General features: G+C 57.2%; 7 protein-coding genes and 1 non-coding gene across 8 annotated transcripts; 3 read left to right on the forward strand and 5 right to left on the reverse strand.

Annotated features, from left to right (window-relative positions):
* Nucleotides 1-509: 509 nt before the first annotated feature.
* F5144DRAFT_80126 (uncharacterized protein) lies at nucleotides 510-1,346 on the reverse strand. Its single transcript, XM_066793431.1, has one exon. The coding sequence runs from the start codon at nucleotides 1,123-1,125 to the stop codon at nucleotides 598-600; it is 528 nt and encodes a 175-aa protein (XP_066649496.1). The 5' UTR covers nucleotides 1,126-1,346; the 3' UTR covers nucleotides 510-597.
* Nucleotides 1,347-5,050: 3,704 nt separating this feature from the next.
* F5144DRAFT_80132 (uncharacterized protein) lies at nucleotides 5,051-6,708 on the reverse strand. Its single transcript, XM_066793432.1, has 2 exons — nucleotides 6,267-6,708; nucleotides 5,051-6,157 (listed from the first exon to the last, which is right to left on the reverse strand). The coding sequence occupies exons 1-2, from the start codon at nucleotides 6,502-6,504 to the stop codon at nucleotides 5,397-5,399; spliced, it is 999 nt and encodes a 332-aa protein (XP_066649497.1). The 5' UTR covers nucleotides 6,505-6,708; the 3' UTR covers nucleotides 5,051-5,396.
* Nucleotides 6,709-8,236: 1,528 nt separating this feature from the next.
* Nucleotides 8,237-9,900, reverse strand: F5144DRAFT_524959 (GPI transamidase subunit PIG-U). The gene is made up of 3 exons (XM_066786793.1): nucleotides 9,655-9,900; nucleotides 9,333-9,600; nucleotides 8,237-9,275 (listed from the first exon to the last, which is right to left on the reverse strand). The coding sequence occupies exons 1-3, from the start codon at nucleotides 9,806-9,808 to the stop codon at nucleotides 8,420-8,422; spliced, it is 1,278 nt and encodes a 425-aa protein (XP_066649498.1). The 5' UTR covers nucleotides 9,809-9,900; the 3' UTR covers nucleotides 8,237-8,419.
* Nucleotides 9,901-10,061: 161 nt separating this feature from the next.
* Nucleotides 10,062-12,259, forward strand: F5144DRAFT_558772 (Pescadillo N-terminus-domain-containing protein). The gene has a single exon (XM_066788099.1). The coding sequence runs from the start codon at nucleotides 10,130-10,132 to the stop codon at nucleotides 12,110-12,112; it is 1,983 nt and encodes a 660-aa protein (XP_066649499.1). The 5' UTR covers nucleotides 10,062-10,129; the 3' UTR covers nucleotides 12,113-12,259.
* A 131-nt stretch (nucleotides 12,260-12,390) lies between these two features.
* F5144DRAFT_638898 (uncharacterized protein) lies at nucleotides 12,391-15,048 on the forward strand (the record flags this gene model as incomplete). Its single annotated transcript, XM_066792700.1, has 2 exons — nucleotides 12,391-13,266; nucleotides 13,330-15,048. Coding segments are annotated over exons 1-2 (2,271 nt in total), but the record flags the coding sequence as incomplete, so codon positions are not given.
* Nucleotides 15,049-15,084: 36 nt separating this feature from the next.
* On the reverse strand, nucleotides 15,085-16,049 carry F5144DRAFT_80277 (Haloacid dehalogenase-like hydrolase-domain-containing protein). Its single transcript, XM_066793433.1, has one exon. It carries the CDS (start codon nucleotides 15,941-15,943, stop codon nucleotides 15,107-15,109), a length of 837 nt encoding a protein of 278 aa, XP_066649501.1. The 5' UTR covers nucleotides 15,944-16,049; the 3' UTR covers nucleotides 15,085-15,106.
* A 561-nt stretch (nucleotides 16,050-16,610) lies between these two features.
* Nucleotides 16,611-16,726, forward strand: F5144DRAFT_t17. Its single transcript has one exon. It is a non-coding gene; the product is annotated as a tRNA-Leu (tRNA).
* A 107-nt stretch (nucleotides 16,727-16,833) lies between these two features.
* Nucleotides 16,834-21,098, reverse strand: F5144DRAFT_80280 (P-loop containing nucleoside triphosphate hydrolase protein). Its single transcript, XM_066793434.1, has 3 exons — nucleotides 20,434-21,098; nucleotides 18,226-20,382; nucleotides 16,834-18,178 (listed from the first exon to the last, which is right to left on the reverse strand). Exons 1-3 carry the CDS (start codon nucleotides 20,899-20,901, stop codon nucleotides 17,255-17,257), a joined length of 3,549 nt encoding a protein of 1,182 aa, XP_066649502.1. The 5' UTR covers nucleotides 20,902-21,098; the 3' UTR covers nucleotides 16,834-17,254.
* Between the last annotated feature and the right edge of the window lie 157 nt (nucleotides 21,099-21,255).

The raw sequence follows: 21,255 nt of genomic DNA on the forward strand, positions 1-21,255 counted from the left end.
TCGCATCATCCCTTTGTTCCTGAGCCTTTCCTGGGGAAGCCAATCACGGCGTGGTTGAGGCGCCCCCGATCCACATGCATTCTTTCTTTTTTCGTCAATTGCCCTCCATGGTCTGGGGTACGCCAAGAACTGCGTTTCCAGGGCTGTGGTCGGAACCAGAGTGGGAGAGCACTAGGTGTGTAGGAAATGCCTCCTTTTTCGTTTACTCTTTCACCCGGCCACGCCGGCCGTCCCGGCGTTGCGCAGCCGCGCGCAACCATCGAATTGCTCCGAAAGACGGCATGCAGCCGCTTCGGCTCCAGAACGGTCTCATTCTGTTTGTTTATGCCTCAATATCAGGTCGGCAGCGACCCCGGAGCGATGCAAGCGCAAACGCAAACGGAACGGCCGCGTTGACCGCGTTGTTTGATGGCCGCTTCTAAGGCTGCAACAGGTCTGGGCATGGTGGTGTGAAGGCTGGGCTTGGCCCAGGAACGGGCTCGGGAAGCGCGGCCATGATTGGACACCAAGGTGTGCACCCGCGAACAGACCTTGGTACCTGACCTGGGCCCCACGCATCGGGCACGCAGGGCTATCCTTTTCCCCGCACTTTTTCGGTCATCCGATGAGACCTGTGACGAAGAAATGCCATCCTCCCTTCCCTTCGCATCCGTTTAGGGCAGGGTTGTCGAGACATGCCGGCGAGTGACCAACACAACGTGGGTTTCGATGTTGCCTTGCCGCAGCTGCAGTAGCGCCTAGGGCGCCTGGCATGTTTTTTTTCTCCCCAGTCCTGTGCAGCTTCCCTCTTTTGGAAACCCGCGGTGTAAACCCCGCTCGCCGCCCACGTTTCCGGAGCGTTGCCGACCCATTCCAATGAGTCAATGACTCACATACGCAGGACGCACGCCGATGTGCTGGCAAGCTCGGGTTCCTAGCTGCCGGGGTGTGGGTGACGGAGATCAGGCAGGCCCGGCAGGATGGGGTTGGGAGGTGTAAGCAGGGTGAGTTTTGAATTCCGGAGGATTTGGCAGGTGAGTCCTTCGGGGCTAGTGAGCGAGCCAAGGAAAACGGCAAGTAACAAACAACTGCGAGATTAACTTCACAGTCAGCGGCCGCGAACGGAAACGCTATCAATGCCCGCATGCTGTTGCTACGCCCTCAACTTGAGACCAAGTCCAGCGTTTACAGCCCGGCGCATCGCCTAGGCGCCGGCGGCAGCTCGGTGACTGACGGAAGAAGCCAGCCGCCGTACCATCAGCGCTTAACGTGATACTGCCGCGCTTGGACACCGATGGCGCTGTGATAATACTACGACTACATACTATCTCAACTGCAACCGCGGAGCGGCTGTTCAAACATGTCGTCTCAAACCGAAACGACGTATTTTTGGCACCACTTACACAACATGTTTCCCGCTTGCATGCCAGCGGCGGGGGCGGGTGCTGAAGGTGGCACAGCGAGAGCGGCAGCATGTCGAGGTTGCAGCAGACAGAGCCGACAACCGAAAGTCGCACAAGGTGACAACACGAAAAGGCGCAGCCCACACAACATAATTAGCCGCTGTATAGGCAAGGTATGCGCGCGCAATGTGTGTGTCTCTCTGCGAGTGCGATATCAAGTGCGTCAGCAAACAAAATAATAATGCGCAATCAGTATGGCCCAGAAGTCAGCCAAATGGTGTGCTCAACCAGGCCGGAACGATAACGAACGTCGTGCTCGGTCGGACGAATCTCAATCAGCAACTTTCTCATACACGGGCGGGATTCGGAGACTATTGCGCTGACTAGCAATCGCGTGTCGGGTACAGACTTTCACCGAGGTCAACGCATCCATCACTAGCCCCCAAAACGGACAGAGGGACACCCGCAAACGGTTGTCAGCCAGTATCGCCAACACCGGAACGGAGCAGCGGCCGTGCGAACATGACCCGGCAGCTTGGAACCAATGCCATCTGTCGGCCCCGCCCAAGCCGCAACCGTTCGTCATCGCCAACGCTGCCCAAAGCCTTTGCATGGATGAGGGATGTAGGCATCCGATGCGGCTCACCACGAGGGAAGAAAATTCTTCTCTTCCCGCACTGGGGCAATTGTCCTGGGATGGTCCCCGTTCGGTCGGTTTGAAATCTTCTTGCATTCCTGAGCGGTGAAGGCGTTTGTTAATCTATCCCGGAGAGCCAAGGATCAATTTGCCCGGCGGAGGTGGTGTAAGAGAAGCGGTCATCTGACACGGACCACCCACGGAAGGGAGGATGTGTGCCATCCACCACACCACATTCTCCCACCCACCAACCTTGTCTCGGCCTTGGCTTGGGGGTCCCGCCCAGCCATTCCCGTCCAGCATCAGGGCAGCACCGTGGCGCCGTTTGCCCGGCATGGCCGCCGCACGACGTGGTTGGTCCTTCGGTGTGGCAAGCACACCCCGGCTTTTCCAACCTTCCAGAAGGTCAGAAGCCTGTTCTGCAATGGGGTTTGCTCATATGCCATCTCCCGTCCCGTCACTCACCGCCGGTTCTTCGCCCCGAATCCCAGAGAGACCCCTTTTTCTTGGCTCCGGGATATCGCGGTCAGAGAGAGAGACAACGGTCAATGCATGGAACATGTCGCAGGGTGAAATTGTTTGTTGGGACCGTTTGTGCCGAGCAAGAATATCTCCGAGCCGCCAAGTGTGGGTGGTGGAATGGAGGCGGTGTCTTCTTCCACGTGTCAGCCCAACCAAACATTTCACTGATTTCGAATGTGACATGTCGCATCCATGCCCAACGGAGCTGAAAAGGGTGTCCGTGGTTCCTTTTCCGGCTGAAAGGTGATTTGATGACCGCGCTACCGGGCTCAGGCAGAGACGCCATCTGCACGATTGCCAGCCTTACGGTCTCTTTTGGGACACCCAAACTTCACGACACCCAATCCTGTGCAGCCTTGCGTGCCAGTTGCGTCAGTTACTTCCTGCAGTCAGCGGGCATAGCTCGGCGGTGCAGGTCCGGGAAGTCTGGAGATCCCCACCAGCCAATGCTTATCGCTCGTGTCCACTCTACTGGCTGGCCCGAAACGAAAGCAACACGATTTCTGTCGTCATCTCAGATTATCGTTTTTTTCGTCCGAACATCCAGAAGGAAAAAAAAAAAGCGGCTCGTTGATGGGTCTGTCCGGTAATTCGGTTCTCGGGGTCCGCCGGAGGTCCACCTCCCCCTCGGAATTGAAACCGCCCTTCCTTGGAAACTCGTGAAGGCAAAATAAATAAAAAATCGTACACAACCAACCGCAAATGAGGGTGGATCTCGGCCAGCTCACGAGGGCAAACACCGAACACCGCGGGAAAGAACAAGAGAAAATTTGCTAGCTGCCGTTACCCGTACTCCGTCGATCATTCTCCAGGCGTTCAGCTCAGGGTCCTGGCCATCGTCCGGGGTTCGGCCTTATGAACGAACAGACCACCGCATCCTCGCCAATGACAGGCGCAGAATGACCGATTAAAAATCCTGAAACCAGGGGGAAGAGCCGAGGTCCCCACGCACAGCTGACTGGGCGGCGTGGTTGTGTGGCTAATATCCCTGCAGCACCACGTGGAAAAAGGGCGGATGGCGCAGTCCTGCCCCTGGCCGATCGCGCGCTCACGCACATGCACAAAAGAACCCCCCCCAGAGCCCCATTTCCGCCCCGGTTCGGACGAACTCGCGGATGAGAGGCCAGCTTGGCTGTCGCAAACTCCGAATTGAAAAAAAAGGGGGACAAGGGGCCCAGGTTTTGGAATCATGCACAACCTCCACCCAAGAAAGTTGCGGCTCAAATTTTGTTCGCGTCGGAAGAGCAGCCGCCGCGCCCGCCCAGCCAGCCACGGCGCAAAAGGGGGCGGGACGCCATCGCGAAACAAAGAAATTGTAATCTCTGCTGGTTTTCGGCAACTTGTGTCGGTGGTTGTGCGCGCTGGCGAGGCTGAAAAAAAAGATGGCGCTGTCAGCCACCCGCTGAACACAAGAAAACGGAGACTAACCAACCTAAGCCTGGACGAGCCCTAGTTTACCGCTATTTCGGGCAATGGCAGGGACGGGCTGCTGCATTTCCTGCGGCCCACTGCCACCCACCCTGAAAGTCAATTCAGGTCAGTCAGGCGACGCACGGACGCAGCAATCGCTTGCGAGTCGATGTTTGACCCTTTGCCCCTCGAGGGGCACCTCACGGCGTCGTATACCTAGGTTATCTTGGCTGTGTCGATAGCCTCCTGTGTGCGGGAGCCAAAAAGGAAACCCCGAGCCGCTCCCGACACGCCATCGTTGCGCTCCCACTTCAGCCGAAAGCGACGTTTCGAGAGAATTGCAATTGCCCTGGTACGTGGGGGTTACAAGTTTGGGGGTTTCCAGGTTGGAGCCGTCTTCCCGTGTTCAATCCGGAGGCCACACGCCCGGACATATTGGTATGTTATGGATGTACTGTACTTCCAAGTTGGTACGAACTTGCAACCCTGGTATGCCTGGGTATTCGGACGATCACTGCATGCTATTCTTGGCCATCCGGAAATGGGCGGCGTATGCGCCCAAATGATGGGAATTTGGCTGGAGTTTGCTCAATCAGTCACCCTCCAAGTCTGGGCGGGCGGCCGCGTGGCAGCATGGTCTGATGCACGGCCGCGGCGTCCGATATATCGAATGAGATGTGCATCAACCAGCAACCGAGGGACGGCTGCTCACTATCGCGACCAGCTGATGCCAACCCTCTCGAGCCGCCCGTAAATCAGGCCATTCGACCTTCGGGACGGATCGGGAAGAGAAACGGGAGTACCTGGCAGTAGCGTACACTTGCTTGGCCGTTTTGGTGGTAGCGTTCCCCGCGCAACGTCTGGTCGGCGATGTGGCTGGACGGCTGGACGGCCCTTGGCCTCTTGCGCCCAAGATCGCCGCCTCCGTCGCAAGACTCAATCAACCGGCACTTTGCGATCCGGAGTTAGTGTGATAGTCCCAGGTGCCAGTACAAGTTGGGCAGAGTCCGAAGCCCCGCGATCCCATCAGCACAAACCCCAGCTTAGCTCGTTCGTACCAGAGCCGATTTCTAAGACAAAGCATCAACGCTTTCAAACCAAGGATTTGGCAAATCCCCGATGCTGATAACTAATCGCCCGTTTCATCTTGGCTCTGGCGCAATAACGATTGGCGAGAGGCGGGGCTGAGTCTGGCCAACTCCAGGATTGGAATGGTGATCGCAACATGTCTATCTCTCACGAGGCATCTGCAAGCGAGGGAAGTGAAACAAGTTTGCGGGGTATCTCCAGCTCATCATCAGCCCGGGCTGGCAGAAAAAGCGATATTCCCTTGTTCAATGACATCAAGCGGCAAGGACAAGCAACAAGGCCAACAAGCGGCGCGGGCCCCAATCATCGGCCCATCTCCCGCCCCCGCGCCGGTCGGCCGGCAATTGGGTGCCGTCTCACAGCAGCGTATCCCCTTCCCCAACCGTCTCGGGAAGCTGGGTAGATGCGATCCAGTTCTCCATCATGGCCTGGCCGCCAGGCCGGCCAGCTTGATCTTTCGCGCGAAACGGGACAGCAGCAGCTGAACCACCCGTCTTGGCCGCGCCATCGCCGCGCCGCTTAACCACAAGGCACAGCACGCGTCCGTAGATGGCGAAGCCATCGTACGAGATATCCATGGCCATCTTCTTTTTGTCGTCCCGCCCTGCTGCTGCCGTGTCACCCTCCGCGGCCGCCTTCTCCTTGCGGCGCTTGGACGGCCGCGGGCCAGTCGCGGCATCACTCTCGTCGCTCTCCCCCTCCTCGCCCACAAACAGTTCATCGTCCGATGGATCTGAATCATCGATCACCACCTCCACGCCGCTCCCATCCTCGGAGCCTGTTTCCGGTTCCTCCCCCTGTCCACGGGGGCGTCGTCGCTTAGGTCTCCTATTGGTGGGTTCCGGGTCTGCGGCTGTCTCATCTGCCATGGGAATGTCGGCGAGGTTGATGGCGTTCTGGTCATCGCCGTCCTCCTCGCGGATGATCGGTACGTCATCATCATCTCCCTGCGGGAACTGCCCTTCGACATCGATGGGTTCGTCGTGGGAGGCGCCCATCAGCTTGGACGAATTGGAGGTGAGCCTCGTCTGGATCTTGTCCCGGAACAGCTTCCTCTTGTGTAGCAGCGAGTGCCGCGTGTCGGTCTCGGTCAGGAAGATCGACACCTCAAAGCCATCTGGGGTTGCTCAGCATGTGTTATTGCCCGGGAAGACGGGGGACTTGGCAGCTGAGTTGAGCGAGATGAAGATGCGTAACGTAACGCTCGTTCGTGACTAGTAACCCACCTTCGACGACCACGTCTTTGATGCTCCGTTTCTTGCTCTTCTTCCGGGTCCGCTCACGTTCCTGCTCCTCGCGCAGCTTGGGCAGGACCAGCGGCCGCACGCTCTCGATGACCTTGGGGAGGATGGGGTCCCGCGGATTGAGCAGCCATGATTGCGCTAGTGCGGGGTTGTCCAGGTAGATGCGACATTCGAGAACCGAGTATTTCGTGATCCTGAGGTAGCGGCGTATTGGTGCCATGTTGATGTCGGTAGGGAACGGACGAATAAAAATTGTGAGCAGTGAGAAGGCAGGCCGCTTTGATCACGGTGTGAGACGCCATGATGCCGTGTAGTGGGGCTGTGGTGCGGTCTTGTCTTACAGGGGCCTGACACTTATCGAGTTGATGGCCTGTGGCTTGAAAGCACTTACAACCTCATTTGGGAAAGAGCAAATCTGCGATAAAGAATCTCCCTCACTCATTACCGGGGAAAGCCACTCGAGATGTCAAATAAAGATGTACTTGGTATTATTTCCGGCCCAGATAAGTACTGTCAATTTTCCATCCTTTTTTTTTTTGGTGTGTTTGACTGTTGCCTCACGGTTCTCTCTTTTTCTTGTTGGTATGGTGTTGATATTGCTATTTTGACCTGACATAAAACCACCCCCGATGGTTCAGAACTTGGATAAGTTTCCGCGTTCGCTCCGCGCAACCTTCCGGTCTTGCGGAAGTTGGTCGCGGACGTACTGGTTCAAAAGTGAAATCCAGTGGGCGGAAAAGGGAAGTCGGCATCAAGATATAGAAGTTTTTAACATCCGTCATATCAAGGTCCAGGAACAGGGGGAGGCTACGGCTGTCTTTTAGACATATATCGTTGAGGAGGGAATCAGCACCGCTGTCCTTTACCAAGTGCTGGGGGGGCACATCGTAAAATAAACTCTTAAATCTGAGAAACCGACCCCTTCCGCAGTATTCGTCCATGAGCGCCCTGGCCTCCTTGTTTTGGCCGAATATTAGATCGTAGGTCGACAAGATCTCGGCGGGAAAAAGTCTGCCGCTACCACGTCCGGGCTGCCGTGACCCTCATCTTCCAAGCAGGGGGGTTTGTTGAAGAGCCCTGGTAATGAGATATTAGCAAAACTGTGTCTTGGGCTGTGGTATGCATTAATCTTGCTTACCCATCGAGATAAGTTCCCTCGGGTTCCAGTAGACACAGGAGTACACAGTAGGACGGAAATCTGAACAGCTTTAGTTGCTTCGTTTTTTTGCACTAAATCCTAGGTGCTTGCAAACGAATGGAGTCCAAAGGATCCGAAGGTTCAGCAGTTTTTCGAGAGCGCCAAAGCAGACGTCTTCTGCATGGAGGATATCATGGATTCGAGTCTTCACATTGTCACAACAGTTGGCTCAACTCCCGCGACTATGGCTGAGGCGGTCTTGGTTTTGGTATCAGCCAGCCCCTTGGGGGTAGGAGAAACCTGGCAAAGAAGCTTACCTTATCGAGTGTGATGACTTCGCCCAAACCATGCCCATCTTGCGATATGTGCTCCCATGCGTCTGTGTTCCAGCGCGCTAAGTTAAAGCCGCGACAGTTTGTTTTTATTTGCATCATTCCAGATTTAGGATCCGGGACAAGGGCATGCAGCAGCTGAGCAACCTCCGTCTTATAGCTCGGTGTTGAGATGGTTTCCGACGAACTCAGGCTGGCGTCGATGGTTGATTGCCCGGTTTTCCTCCAGTTTCAGTTGCGTAAATGATATGAAGGAGGCTGCACGGTTGGGATCTCCAGTTAACCATCTACTTGTAGGAGATTAGCTCTTAGTTTTATATTGCCAGGCATCTTCAACATGTTTAGCCTGTCACTTTAAAAGCTTTAAGTTTACGCATATTACTATCATTTAATATTAATGGGGTGCTTGTAATGGTGGAGAGAGTAACTCCGGTTTTTTGGGGGGCATGTCGAGTTGCAAGATGGGTTACGTCCTTGGGTTTATCATACTGAAATTAAACCGTTCGCGCTTCAAACCCCATAGGGTCTGATAGCAGCTTACGGGCGATGTACGTCGTATTAGCGAGCCGGCCATGATTACAAGAGGGAGCCTGCATAGTAGAATTCTTTTCCAGGATCCCAGTTGTAGGACAGTCATGATTATCTTAGATGTGTAGCAGGCTGCTCTATATTTGCCGGATTTCCTTGCCCACCATCTCAGGCCTTTCCACCTCCCACTCATCCCTCAACACAGCAAACAACAAGTCGCACACCAGCAAGCTTTGCCCTAGATTCCACACCAACGTGATGGCGTAGAAAAAGTTCGCGTTTCCGCTACCGGCATATATCCACAAGTAGTAAAACGCCGGCCCGAGACAGGTCGCGTACATGATGACGGCTGTGCTGACAAATGTGTACCGCATCAGTGGAACCACGTGGCGGTACAGCGGCACCATGGCCTGAAATAGTGCCGCGTCGCTGATGCTCGGATACGGCTTGAAGATGGCAAATATGCCGAGAATCAGAGTGAGTGCGACGAGAGGCTGGCGGCGGATGCGCACCGTCAGCCCGCCGACGTAGCTCGACAGGTGCAGCCAGAAGACAGCGAGGAAAAAGGAGCGGAAGGAGTCGAACATCTCAATGAAGAAGTACCACCAGAGCCCCACGTTGGGCGTCAGGTCCGAGAGCGTCAGCTGCACGCCATAGGTTGACGGCATAAACTCCCAGGAACCGGTGATGAGGTACGACATCTGAAACAGGGTTGCCAGCACGCCGGCGACGGTGGATACGCAGATGGCGGCGAATTTGACGGCAGACTTGGTGGCTCGCTCGGAGCGCTGTCTGTCGTAGCAGAGGAGGACGAGCGGCGGGAGGAGTAGTAGCGGGTACAACGAGAGGTAGCTAGCAAACGAGATTGCGACCATGGCGCCGAAGGGCGCCCCGGAGACGGCCTTGGCAACGGCGTGGAGGATGGCACAGGTTGTGAATACGCTAGTCGACCGGCCGAGGCATGTTGCTACGGTGAAAGGGTTAAAGAGAAAACTGAGCCGAGCCGGGTTAGAGTATGCAACGTAAAGGGGCTTGGGAAGGGGCGCATACAGAGCAGCAATCACAAACCCGCTCCATCGCTTCTCCCGACGCGGCGAGGTGAACAGAGCGGACGACCCCGCTTCACCGGAGTCTGCAATCCGCCACAATGCGCCAGCGCTCAACAAATCCACGGCGATGTAGAGAAGGTAGGTAAAGATCGGGGCGCTCGTGAAGCTCGGGAGCAGCGAGAAGAGCGGAAGGAGGAGAGGCGCTTGGTGGTAGACGCCGCCGTCGTAGGGAGAGACATTGTGATTGTATAAAAAGAGACCTTCCTGCACTACAAGGGGTCAGCATCGGAGCAGAAGCGCGGGTTGTCTGTAGATCGCATTACATCGTTTGAAGCTCGTGACAGGAGTCGAGATCTCGACGCGGCCCGTCAGCAGATCTGGGAGTCCGGGAAGGAGTGTAAAAATGGCAAACCGCAGAACGGCAGCACCAACATACAGGCCTGCCGTCCGCCCCGGGGTTACCTTGGCGCCATCCATAACTCAATGCGCCATAGCCCGGACATGGGAAGTGAAAAGGCCAAATTCGAATTCGAGATGGATGCAGTTGGAGTCGAGTCGTGTCGTGTCGGCGAATCAGTGGGGAACACGGGCTCCACCACTGCTAGGCGGCCGCAACACAAGCCTTGGCAGGGACCAAGCGCATCTTATCGGCGGGAGCGGTGAGGAGGGGCATAAAAAAGTTACTGGATAAAAAAATCCAAAAGTTCGGCGATGGCCCCCGCTAGGTACCCAGGAAGATCTTCTTGCAGAGGGTCGAGCGACAGATTCCGCCGCCCATCAACACAACCAATTGACAAAATGGGCAAACTTAAGAAGAAGGGCCAATCCGGCCAGGCCAAGAATTACATTACCCGCACGCAAGCGGTTAAGAAACTGCAACTCAGCCTGCCCGACTTCCGCAAGCTGTGCATCTGGAAAGGCATCTACCCGCGCGAGCCCCGGAGTCGCAAGAAGGTGTCTAAGTCGGCCACCGCCTCGACCACCTTTTACTACACCAAGGACATCCAGTATCTCCTGCACGAGCCGCTGCTGCAGAAGTTCCGCGACCAAAAGGTTCTCGAGAAGAAGATCTCGCGCGCCCTCGGCCGCGGTGACGTCGGCGACGCTGCCCGGCTCGAGCGCAATGCCGCCCGCCCCGACAAAACGGGCAAGCCGCGCTACACGCTCAACCATGTCATCCGCGAGCGCTACCCAACCTTCATCGACGCCCTGCGCGACCTGGACGACTGCCTGTCGATGCTGTTCTTGTTTGCCAACCTCCCGTCCACGACTGCCGTGCCGGCCAAGATGATCGCCCGCTGCGAGCGCCTTTGCCTTGAGTTCGAGCACTACCTCATCACCTCGCACAGCCTCCGCAAATCATTCCTGTCGATCAAGGGGATATACTACCAGGCCAGCATCCAGGGCGAGGACATTTTGTGGCTGGTGCCGTACAAGTTTAACCAAAGGGTCGTCGGGGACGTCGATTTCCGCATCATGGGGACCTTTGTCGAGTTTTATATGACGCTCCTCGGATTTGTCAACTACCGTCTGTACACGGCCGTCGGCCTCAAGTACCCGCCCAAGTTCGACCAGCTCAAGGATGACCAGGGTGCTGAGCTTGGCGCCTTTGCGCTCGAGGGCGTCAACATTGCGACAAACGATGACACCAAGGCCATTACGAATGGCGAGGCGGAGCACGGCCCCGATCCCAAGGTCCAGGCCGAGGTGGACAAGATTGTGCAACAGCTAAGGGTTGAGTCGGACGATAAGGCGGCTGAGGAGGGTCCTACCGATGATGTCGAGGGCGAAGAGAAGCCTAGCGATGCCATTGACAAGTTTGAGCCTGTCGCCCCCGGCGGCGATGTTCTTCCCCAGCCGTCGTACAGTAGCAGCGACCCGGCGCAGTTGTTTTCCGGGCTCACATTCTTCCTGTCCCGTGAAACCCCGCGGCAGTCTCTGGAATTCATCCTCCGCGCGTTTGGCTGCAAGAGGATAGGCTGGGACTCCGTTCTCGGCGAGGGCTCTTTCACAACCGACGAGTCGGACCCGTCCATCACACATCAGATCGTCGACAGGCCGGTCGTCCAGGCTACCATGAATGAGGAGGGTGACGGCGAGGACAACCAGACGTCGCAGAAGGTCGGGCCCAACCACCGGTACCCCGGGCGTCTGTACGTGCAGCCGCAATGGGTGTGGGATAGCGTCAACGACGAGGAGCTCAAGAGCCCCGAGCTGTATGGCCCTGGCGCGGCGCTCCCGCCGCATCTCAGCCCCTTCGTCAAGCCCACACAAGGGCAGTACGACCCCACCATCCCTCTGGAGGAGCAGCAATCAGAAGGCGAGGCGATCGACGCCGAGTTGGAAGATGCCAACGAAGAGGCGGGCGAGGAATCCGACGTCGAGAATGACATGGACGTCGCCTCGGACGAAGACGACGAGGAGGAGGATGGGGAGGAATTCGACGGGGTCTCTGGGTCCGAAGAGGAGGAGGGCTCCGAGGACGAGGAGGAGTCGGCCACGTTGCAGCGGCAGCGCGAGCTCGAGGCTGAGATCTCAGGCAAGTCGGTGAAGGGCGACAAGAAGGTGGACGCCAAGACCAAGGCGAAGCTGGAGGCCAAGAAGGCGCTTGAGAGGAAAAAGAAGAGCGAGGCCGAGGACCTGGAGCGGGCCAAGGGTATGCTGAGCAAGAAGAAGCGCAAGCTGTTTGAGCAGATGCAATACACGAACAAGAAGAAGAGTGCGGAAGACCAGAAGCTGCGGCAGAAGCGGAGGCGGCTGGAGAAGGAGAAGAAAGCGTAGTGTTTTTTTGGGTTGGATTAATATAATGATACCTGTACCATCGAAGTGTTCCTCGCGGTGATCTGTACACCCGACGCCGCCACACCTTAGAAGCTCGGTGCAGCATTTACCATATCTATAAATAACAGAGCCCAGGTCATCTAACAGAACCCAAGTATAGGTGCCTACTTTGATGAAGGTGTCGGCGATTAATCCTTGGGAATACTGGGTTAGGGTTGTGTGGGAGGTTCTTGCCTTGCTGCAATCTACGCTCACTCACTCTCAACTTTTGTTCTTCACAACCAAAGTCTCGTATGTGCAATAACTGGGTACTGTTTCTTCAATCCGCACTCTACAATTGTTATCTTGCATTTGGAACTCATAAACTAACATTTCAACACGGTAGAGGAAATCTGCCACATCAATTTTCACATAAATGGACTGTCCAAACAAATCCTGCGTCGGCGAACCTTTTTATCTAACTCTCATGTTCCATTAATTTGATCCAACACTCAACTCCATCAACCCCAATTTTCACTCATTCATTCAATGATCCAACGCTCCTCCGAAAGCGACACATATAAAACAATACCGGGGCCATCAAAACCAACGCCGCCATCAACATGCACCAACCACCACGCGATTCAACCTCCCCAGATCCCTACATAAAACCCGAACCAGGATCCGAACCGGACTCAGAACTAGACTTCCAACCAGAATTCGAACCCGACCTCAAGCCCGACTCCGAACTAGACTCAGAATCAAGCTTCAAGACAGACACCAAACCAGACTCATCCCCATACTCATACCCCCCCTCACCATACAACAACCCCCCCACCAACACCAACCCCGCCGCCTCCAACCGCAACCCCAACACCAACACCAACACCAACCCCAACACCGACACCAACACCAACACCGACTCACCCTCCACCTCCCCCTCCGACTCAGCCTCCGACTCCGACCGCCTCCACGAAACGCGCCCCAACCGCTGGCGCGGCCACCCGTCGACCTGGAAGACCTGGACCGAGCGGGACCGGCGCACGTGGCTGGCGCTGGAAAATGCGCGGAAAGAGGATCTGGCGGTGCATTTGTATAATGCGTTTGCGGTGCGGAGGGGGTTGAGGGTTGGGCCGGATGTTGAGGATGGTCAGACTCGGAGTGGGCAGGGGGGTGTTGGGGAGGGGAGGAATGGGGGGGATGGTGGGGATGGGGATGGGGAGGGGGTTGGTTGGAAGGGGGGTGAGGGATGGGAGCCGGGGAAGGCGTGGACTGCGTGGCCGATGAGGGCTGATGAGGTGCCTGGTGATGGGCTGCTGCCGCGCACGGCGGATGTGAATGACCCGTTTACGTTTCGGCGGGAGCAGGGGCGGCCGTTTGCGGGGTGTGATTTGGAGGACGAGATCTCGGCTACTATCTTGCGGTATGCAAAGGAGAGGTTTCGGAAGAGGGACTTGCAGGGTCCGCGAGTGAATGAAGAGCAGGTGGTACAGTCTATTGAGATGGGCGATGCTACGACAGAGGGCGAGACGGACGTGTCGGATATTGGGGAGACGACCGACCAGGACGAGGAGACAGACGAGCCGCGCAGAACGCCCTGGCACCAGCGGCGCCCCATGTCACCGACGTTTACGCCCGTCGTATCGGCTGACGATGAACGTTCGTATGCGCTGCTTCGGCCGGCTACGCGGCGGATCATGTCAAGGCTTGACGACACCCTCATGGTCCTACACAATCAGCGTATGGCTGGTCTTGGCAACATGTCTGAGTCTTCTGCTAGTGACGAGGACGAGACAGACGCAGAGGGCCTGGTGGAAAAAGCGCCTCGGGTGCGGCCGAAGTCGCGAGGGGGGGGCCGACCTAGGAAGGTGCTTGTCCCCCGGGAAGGGGAAACAGAGCAGGAGATGTTGATCAGGGTGGCAAGAGAAAACAAGAAGAAACTACCAACATTCTCCTCGGAAGGAGAGTCTGGGGGAGAATCGGGGGGAGAGGCGGGCCGCGGTCGGAGCAGGAGCAACAGTATTGGCAGGGGACGGCGCTCAGCATCAGTAGCCTCAAAGGCTTCTTCGCGGGCAAGTTCGGGATCAGCAAGATCTAAAAGCTCCAGCACCTCACTCGAGGCCAACAGGGAGAAGCTGCTCGCAAGATGGGGCCTGCGTAACTGGCGAAGCGTGCTGGGTGCTGCTGCCCTGGCTGGCTTCTCACCGACGGTCATCGCTCGTGCCACCCAGCGATGCTCGACGCTGTTTGGGGAGGGGATGACGATACATACGCTGCATGAGCAGTCTGCTACGTCCGGTAAGGCTGGTGCGGAGACTATGCGGTATGTCCCCGGCGGATCTCTCCCTCTATCCTCAGATGACGACGATGACTCTGGGGAGGAGTTGGCGCAGCTCCGGACAATTAGTCGCCAATCGAGTGTGAAACCGGTTGGCTCATCGTCACCTGAGCTAGAGCCTGAGGCGCCGGTTAGCCGCCAGGAAAGGTCGGGCACACCAGCAGCGTTGGTTTGTCCTTATCCAGACTGCGATAGAGCCACCAGGCCGTTTGCAAGGAGGAGAAACGTCGATAGACACATCAAGAGGAAGCACGGGAATCAGCTACCCGCCGACGCAGAGCTTTTGTCCACGGAACAAGAGCCCCCACCTGCACGTCGTAGTCGGTCGGGCACGCCTGCAATTGCTCACTTCTGCCCCTATAACCATTGCCCCCGGGCCATCGAGGGGTTTACAAAGCGGATAAACTTGTCTCGACATCTCAGGGAGGTACACGGCAAGCGGGCGGCGGCGTTTACGGACGACGAGGAGGACAGCGCGGATGAAATGGACGGCGGTGTGCACGTGGACGGGTTCCTCCAGCCGATCAAGATGAGGAAGGGGTGGCGAGGAGAGGACATACAGCAGCGCCCGCTTAGGTCGCGCAAGAAGGCTAGGGCGGAATCCGAGGAGCTTGATTCAGCGTTTTTTAGATGACGCCGACCAGAGAGATCGAATACACATGAAGCACGAAGCACGCTCACTTCTTCTCGCGCGCCTCCTTCTCAGCAAACTGTCTCTCCACCTCATCCGCAAACTCCCCTATCGTCTGGAACACCCACTCGAACCCCAGCTTTCCCTCCGCCCTCAACTTCTCATAATCCCCTCCCACCCCATACCCCTCAGGCCTCTCCCCGCCCCTCGCAATCCACACGCTCCTCAACCCAAGCTCCTTCGCCGGCACATGATCCACCGGCAAACTCCTCGCCACATGCAACAGCCCTCCCTCCTCCTTGACCACCCCAAACTCCCGCCTCACCTCCTCAAACAAATACCCAAAATTCGCCAAACTCGGCTTATAACTCCCGATCGCCTCGGCCGTGTACACCGCATCAAACCCTCCCACCCCACCCAGCGGCCCGTCCTCCACCACGGCCCGCCCAATATTCGCCTCATCCACATTACTCAGAATCACCAGCTTGTAGAAGCGCCGCAGCCGGCGCAGACCGTCGACCGTGTCCGGAAAAGCGGGCCAGCGCCCCGGGCCCGCGGCCACGTCCGCAGCGAACTGCTGCGTTTCTGCTGCCGACGCGTCGCCCACCTCACCCACCTCGCGCGCCTCGGCGGCGAGGAGGCGGGCGGCTTCGGCCAGGTTGGCGTCGTAGGTGAGGGTGGGCTGGGTGGCGGAGAGGTGGTTGGAGTGGTGGTCGAAGCGGGCGACGGCGAGGGAGGGGTTGGTGTGCCAGGGGTGTTGGGGGGGTAGGGAGGTGGTGAGGGGGGAGAGGGAGCTGGCCAGGCCGGTTTCCCAGTCGATTAGTGTGCCGTAGCAGTCGAAGGAGAGGGCGCGGAAGGCGGTGAGGTCGGGGTGGGTGGTCATGGTTGTGGTGGGGGTAGGTGTGGTGGTGATGGTGATGGTATGATGATGGGTTGGGATGTGATGCTTGGAGACTGGACTTGCTTGCGATAATGGCAAAGTGTGATGAGGGGTGGTATGAATGAGTCTGACTGAGAAGTTGATGTCGTTTTCACTTATTGACTTATACACCTTACAGATGACGTTCTAAATACGACGGATCCGATGCCCTGCCGTCACCCCTCCATAGAGCACACGCTGGTGGTCGAATCAGCTATCTCAAACCCCGCCAATGCCATACCGTGCACCGGTAGGTACCTGCCCAATTCGTACCGGCGACCTAGTGTTGAGGTTTGTAGATCTCCTGTCATGTAACCATATCCTTTGCCCCGCAATTGGAGGCAGGGGGAGTGTCCTGTGCAAAGGGCGCGCCTTGTAGTAACTGGAAACTTACATTGCACATCCTCGATTGATATCAACTTTAAGAAGTACATACAAATGGAGGTATTGATTGCATCACCTCACTCCTTGCCTCGAAATCCCACCCTCAACCCCAACCCCAACCCCGACCGCCAGCCCCTAACCGCCGTGCCTGTGGATCCCACCTCGCACCTCCACTCCACCCACCACCCACAAACCCACGATCCAAAAGCCCTCCCCCGAAACCGGCCCTTCACAAAACAATTCCAAAGGCAAGGTGGCCGAGCGGTCTAAGGCGCCACGTTAAGGTCCACCCTTAATCTCCCTTCTCATCCGAGAAAATCCGTGGTCTCGAAAGGGGCGTGAGTTCGAATCTCACCCTTGTCAAATATCATCAACAGTCCTGGTCCAGGGCTTCACTTTTTATTTTTTCTGTATGGTGAATTTGGTGGTGCGGTTGGAAATGGGAGTGGGCTGCCCAAAGTCGACAGACAGACAGCTCTGTCAACTGCCTCACTCCAAGGAGGTAAGGTAGTGATTGACATCATGCACGGAAAAACTGCACGTACATACTAACGACAAAAACATATCATGCCATACCATCATAACAGTGCTCTGAATTGAAAGACCAACCAACGCGAACCGCACGGGGTATCGGTGCTCAGTAACCCTACAACCTAAAACAACTGCCTGCCAGCCAGCCAAAAACGCCTCCTATTTACCCCCCCCCCCCCGCAGTCAACACACAACTGAGGTAGTCATCGTAGTCTGACAGCAAGCATACACCAACACACCAACTCCAGCCCAGACCAGCCCAGACAAAACAAAACAAACCCAGTATATAAAGATTGACTCCGCCCCCTAACCATCACCCCACACCCAACCCAACCAACACAACCCACCCCACCAAACCAACTAACGCAACCGCGGACTCTTCCTCCTAGTCGAGCTCCTCATCGCCGGCGGCGGCAAGTTCTCCGCCCCCTCCGCCACCGCGCCCATCCCCCCCACCCGCTTCGCCAGCCGAGACGCCCTAGCCCTCGCGTTGGTCGTCGGCTTAAGCAGCGGCAGCGGCGTAGCAATATCGCCGCCACCACCGCCGCCAGCCGCACCGGGCGACGGGGAGAGCATGTTCGCCGCAGTCTCAAACAGCATGACGGCGCCCCCCGCGGTAGGCTTCGTAGCCGAGGCCAGGTTAGGGTCGACCTCGCGCAGGCCCTCCGAGTGGTGGCTGTCCGAGGTGGTTGGGCGGGTTGGGGAGCGCACCGGGGTGAGGTTGATGTCCGGGAGGACGATGGTGCTTGGCGGGTAGGGGCTGTTGTTGTTGCTGCTGCTGCTGATGCGGGTGGGCGACTCGCGCATGGCGGCGAGAAGGAGTTCGTGCGCGTCGGTGCGAGGCAGCTCGGTGGGGTAGTCGTATTTGGTCTTTTCGGGGCTCTCGCCTGTCGGCTCGTACTCGGCCAGCTCGGTCTTTTGGACGCTGTCTCGGAGTTCGGATAGGGGTTGGCAGATGTTTTCGTCGAGAGGCTCGAGGGCGTTCTCGAGTGTCTCCGCGTCGGCCTTCATCTCCTCGCCGAGGGTTTGCACCCTGCCGAACGTTTCCTTGAAATGGCCGGATATGTTGCCGAAGGACTGCTCCACCGTCGTGTTCAGGCCCTGTACTGACTCGTTGTGCCGCTCGTGGTGATTCGCGTTGTGCGACTTGGCGCGCGATACAAAGTCGTCGAGATCCTGCATCTGCACATCGAGATCTTGGATCTGCTCCTCCACTACCCGCACCGTCTCGGCGTGGACTGACTTGGTGGTGGTTTGGATCGAGGTGCTGTGCTTGCTTGCGACCTGGTATTGTTAGCGGCGCCTACTGTGAAGCGTTGGTTTTGACTTACTGTCCAGTCATCCTTGAGCCTGGTCTTCAGCGCGTCCCTAGAGGTGGTTACCTCTTCGAGCACCTTGTTGTCTCTCTCGCTCCACGCGTTCATCCCCGCCGAGTACTCTGAAACGCTGCCCTGGAAGGTTTTGTTGGATTCCGCGATGCTGTCCTGGACGAGAGCGGCCTTGTCAGCTAGGCGAGACTCTTGAAGCTCGGCCTGCGAGTTGATGAGTCTCGTCATTTGCGAAAGAAGGGCCTGCCGCTCCAATGCTGCCTGTGCCCGCTCCTCGTCTAGAACCTCCTGTATCCTTGTCGAGACCGACTCGTTCGACTCGACGATGGCATGGCTCGCCTCCTCCAGCTCATGTTTGAGTCTGTCCGACTCGGCCTTCTGCGCGCGGATGTGCCGCAGCAGTTCCTCAAACACCGACTTGCAGTCCTTCCCCAACGAGCTGTATGACGTGTGCAGCTGGCTGTGAAATGTGCCCAGCTCGCTCAACACGTCCCCAGCGATTCGCTCGGCGGCCGCAGCAATGGCCTGGAGACTCTCGCCCACGCGCTGTTTTACGTTGTCCCGAACCACCTGGATCTCTTCCAGCACGGTGTCCATCTCCTCTTTCGACCGTTCCTGTTGCGCGGCGAGCTGCGTCCTTGACTCGGCAAATTGCGTCAGGTTCTCGTCGAGGAAGGTCTGGGTTGACGACAGCTTTTCCAGCTCGTTCTTGACGAAAAGTTGCATCCGCTGTGAGACGTGGGAGATATGCTCCTCCTGGCCTTGCCGGAACTCTTCGATACGGCCCTCCACGAGCTCGGTGATATCCGCGACGTGCGCCTGCGACATGTTCCACGTGCTCCGGTTAAGGTTGTGTAGGTCTGACTTGCGCCTGTTCTTCGCGCGCAGGCTGCTGATGTCGCCAACCGTCCTCTCGAGCGTGCTGAGGAGATCGCCCCCAAGGAGCGCCAGCTGCTCTTCCGTCGCCTGGTGGGCTTTGCGGAGCTGTGTTTCCTCGGCGAGTGCCTTCCTGGTGGCTGTGAGCACGATCTCGGTCTGCTCCAGCACCTCCTTGGCCTCGTCAAACTGAGCCACTGTCTCTTCGTGCTCCTTCTTAAGCCCCATAAAGTTTGACGTCACCGACAAGAGTTCCTGCAGTTTGTTTTTTAGATTCGTCTCGAGAGTCTCGATCTTGGCCGCTTGCTCCTCCGTCAAGATGCGCCGGGATTCGTTTTGCACTGTCAGCTCCTCGTACATGTCGTTCGACAAGTAGACACCATTGCGCTGGCGAGTCGCAATTAATTCGGCCTTGAGCCGCTCGATTTCAATGGTGAAATCCCGCAGAAGCGTCTTCTTGTTAGTCAGCGCATTCAGCTGCGGCTTGTTGCGGATGTTCTTGGCCCGGAAGGCATAGTCTAGTGTTGAGATGGTCTCCTCGAGGTTGCTCTTGGCCGGGGATATCGTCGCGATGATGCACGTCTTTGTCCTGCCGCCTAGCGAGTCTTGCAGCAGTCGGGTGAGTTTTGACTCTCGGTACGGAATGTGAGGGCTGCGGTCAACCAAGGCATTGATGACCCGTCCTAGGGTGAGCAAGCTCTTGTTGATCAGCCCTGCCTCAGCCGCGCGCTTGTTCTCCGCCCCCGATCGTTGGATGTTTTCACTACCAGCCAGATCGACCAGGTTCAGCTTGCCCAGCATGAGGAAGTCCTCCCCGTTCTCAGTCTTTTGTTTCGCATATACCGTTATCGTGAAGACGGTATGACTTCTGCTGCTCAGGTCGTTGCACTTTGTGGCCGCTACCTGCCTCTTGATGCTGCCTTCTCGGAGCCACTTGAGGCCGTCACCGGCGTTCAGGATGTACCTCTCCTCCATTCCTTGCACCATTGTCGTAGAGTGGCCCTTCCTTGATGTATCGTCGTAGATCTTGAGCTTCGCGCTGTCGTCGGACGAAAGGAGATCCCGCAGCTCCTCGTTGTACAGCTCGATAAACGAGCATCGGACCGAGTTTTCTTGCTCGTCAAGCTCGAGCTTCTTGAACAGGGCTTGGAGTACCCGAGGGATAATTCCGGCATTATCGGACAGCATGCCCATGGTCTCGGTTAGGTCGCCGGACATTGTGTATGTTTTGCCGGTGCCAGTTTGTCCGTAGGCAAAGATGGTGCAGTTATAGCCCGAGAGCATCTGCCGGCGTCAGCGTGAGTTTGATTGCGGTCCGGATTGCCTCTTGCTTACCTCGTCTAGGACTGGCTTTACCACCTCCTCAAAAACCATATTCTGGTCTGCGGCCTGCGAAAAGGCGCGGTCAAAGTTATACGTCTTGTCGCTGACCGAGTTTGGCCCCATTGAAAGCTGGATCAGCTTCCCTTTGGTCGCCTCAGTCCGTACCACCACAGCACTGTTCTCTTTAACTTCCCGATCGTTCCTCCCACGACACCTCACGACAACATTGATGTTTGTAGCCTCCCCATCGTCGGGGTCAAAGTCGCGCTCCTTGCGCTTGGCACCTGTCGTGGCTGATGTTGCCACCGACATAACCGAGTCCGCTGGTGATGCCGCCCGCGCCAGGCGCGAGGTTGGCGCGTGCCGCCCTGCTCCTAGCCTCGACGAGCCTGCTCCTGTGGTTCGTACGCCGGGACGCAGGCTCGGGCGCCCGGGGCCTAGCCGAGACGGCGGCGCCATTGATGTGTTTCTGCGCTCCATCGGGAGCGGGTCGCGTAGGTTGTGATGATGACTGGGCCGGAGTATTCTGGGGGATTAAAACGCGGCAGTGAAATTCGAGAAGAACATCCAAAAATCAAATTGGGGGCGCGTCGTGCCTCGTTCCGCAGACAGGGGATATCGAAGTGTGTGGGCTGGTCTTCGCTGTCATGGGCAAAATGCAAGTGGTGCTTGCCGTGGTCTGAGTGGGGATTGCAAGGGTGCGACAGGCGCGACGCACACAAACACGCACAAACTGGGGTGCCATTGCCGTAGCAACGCTTGCTCCACATGCCATTTCCGGTTTATGCCAAGACAAACCAGGCAGCTTGGAGCCCCCACCTGCCCCTCCATCGG

The sequence above is a fragment of the Chaetomium tenue genome (assembly GCF_020726465.1).
Source record: "Chaetomium tenue strain MPI-SDFR-AT-0079 chromosome Unknown F5144scaffold_1, whole genome shotgun sequence".
Lineage (NCBI taxonomy): Eukaryota > Fungi > Ascomycota > Sordariomycetes > Sordariales > Chaetomiaceae > Chaetomium > Chaetomium tenue.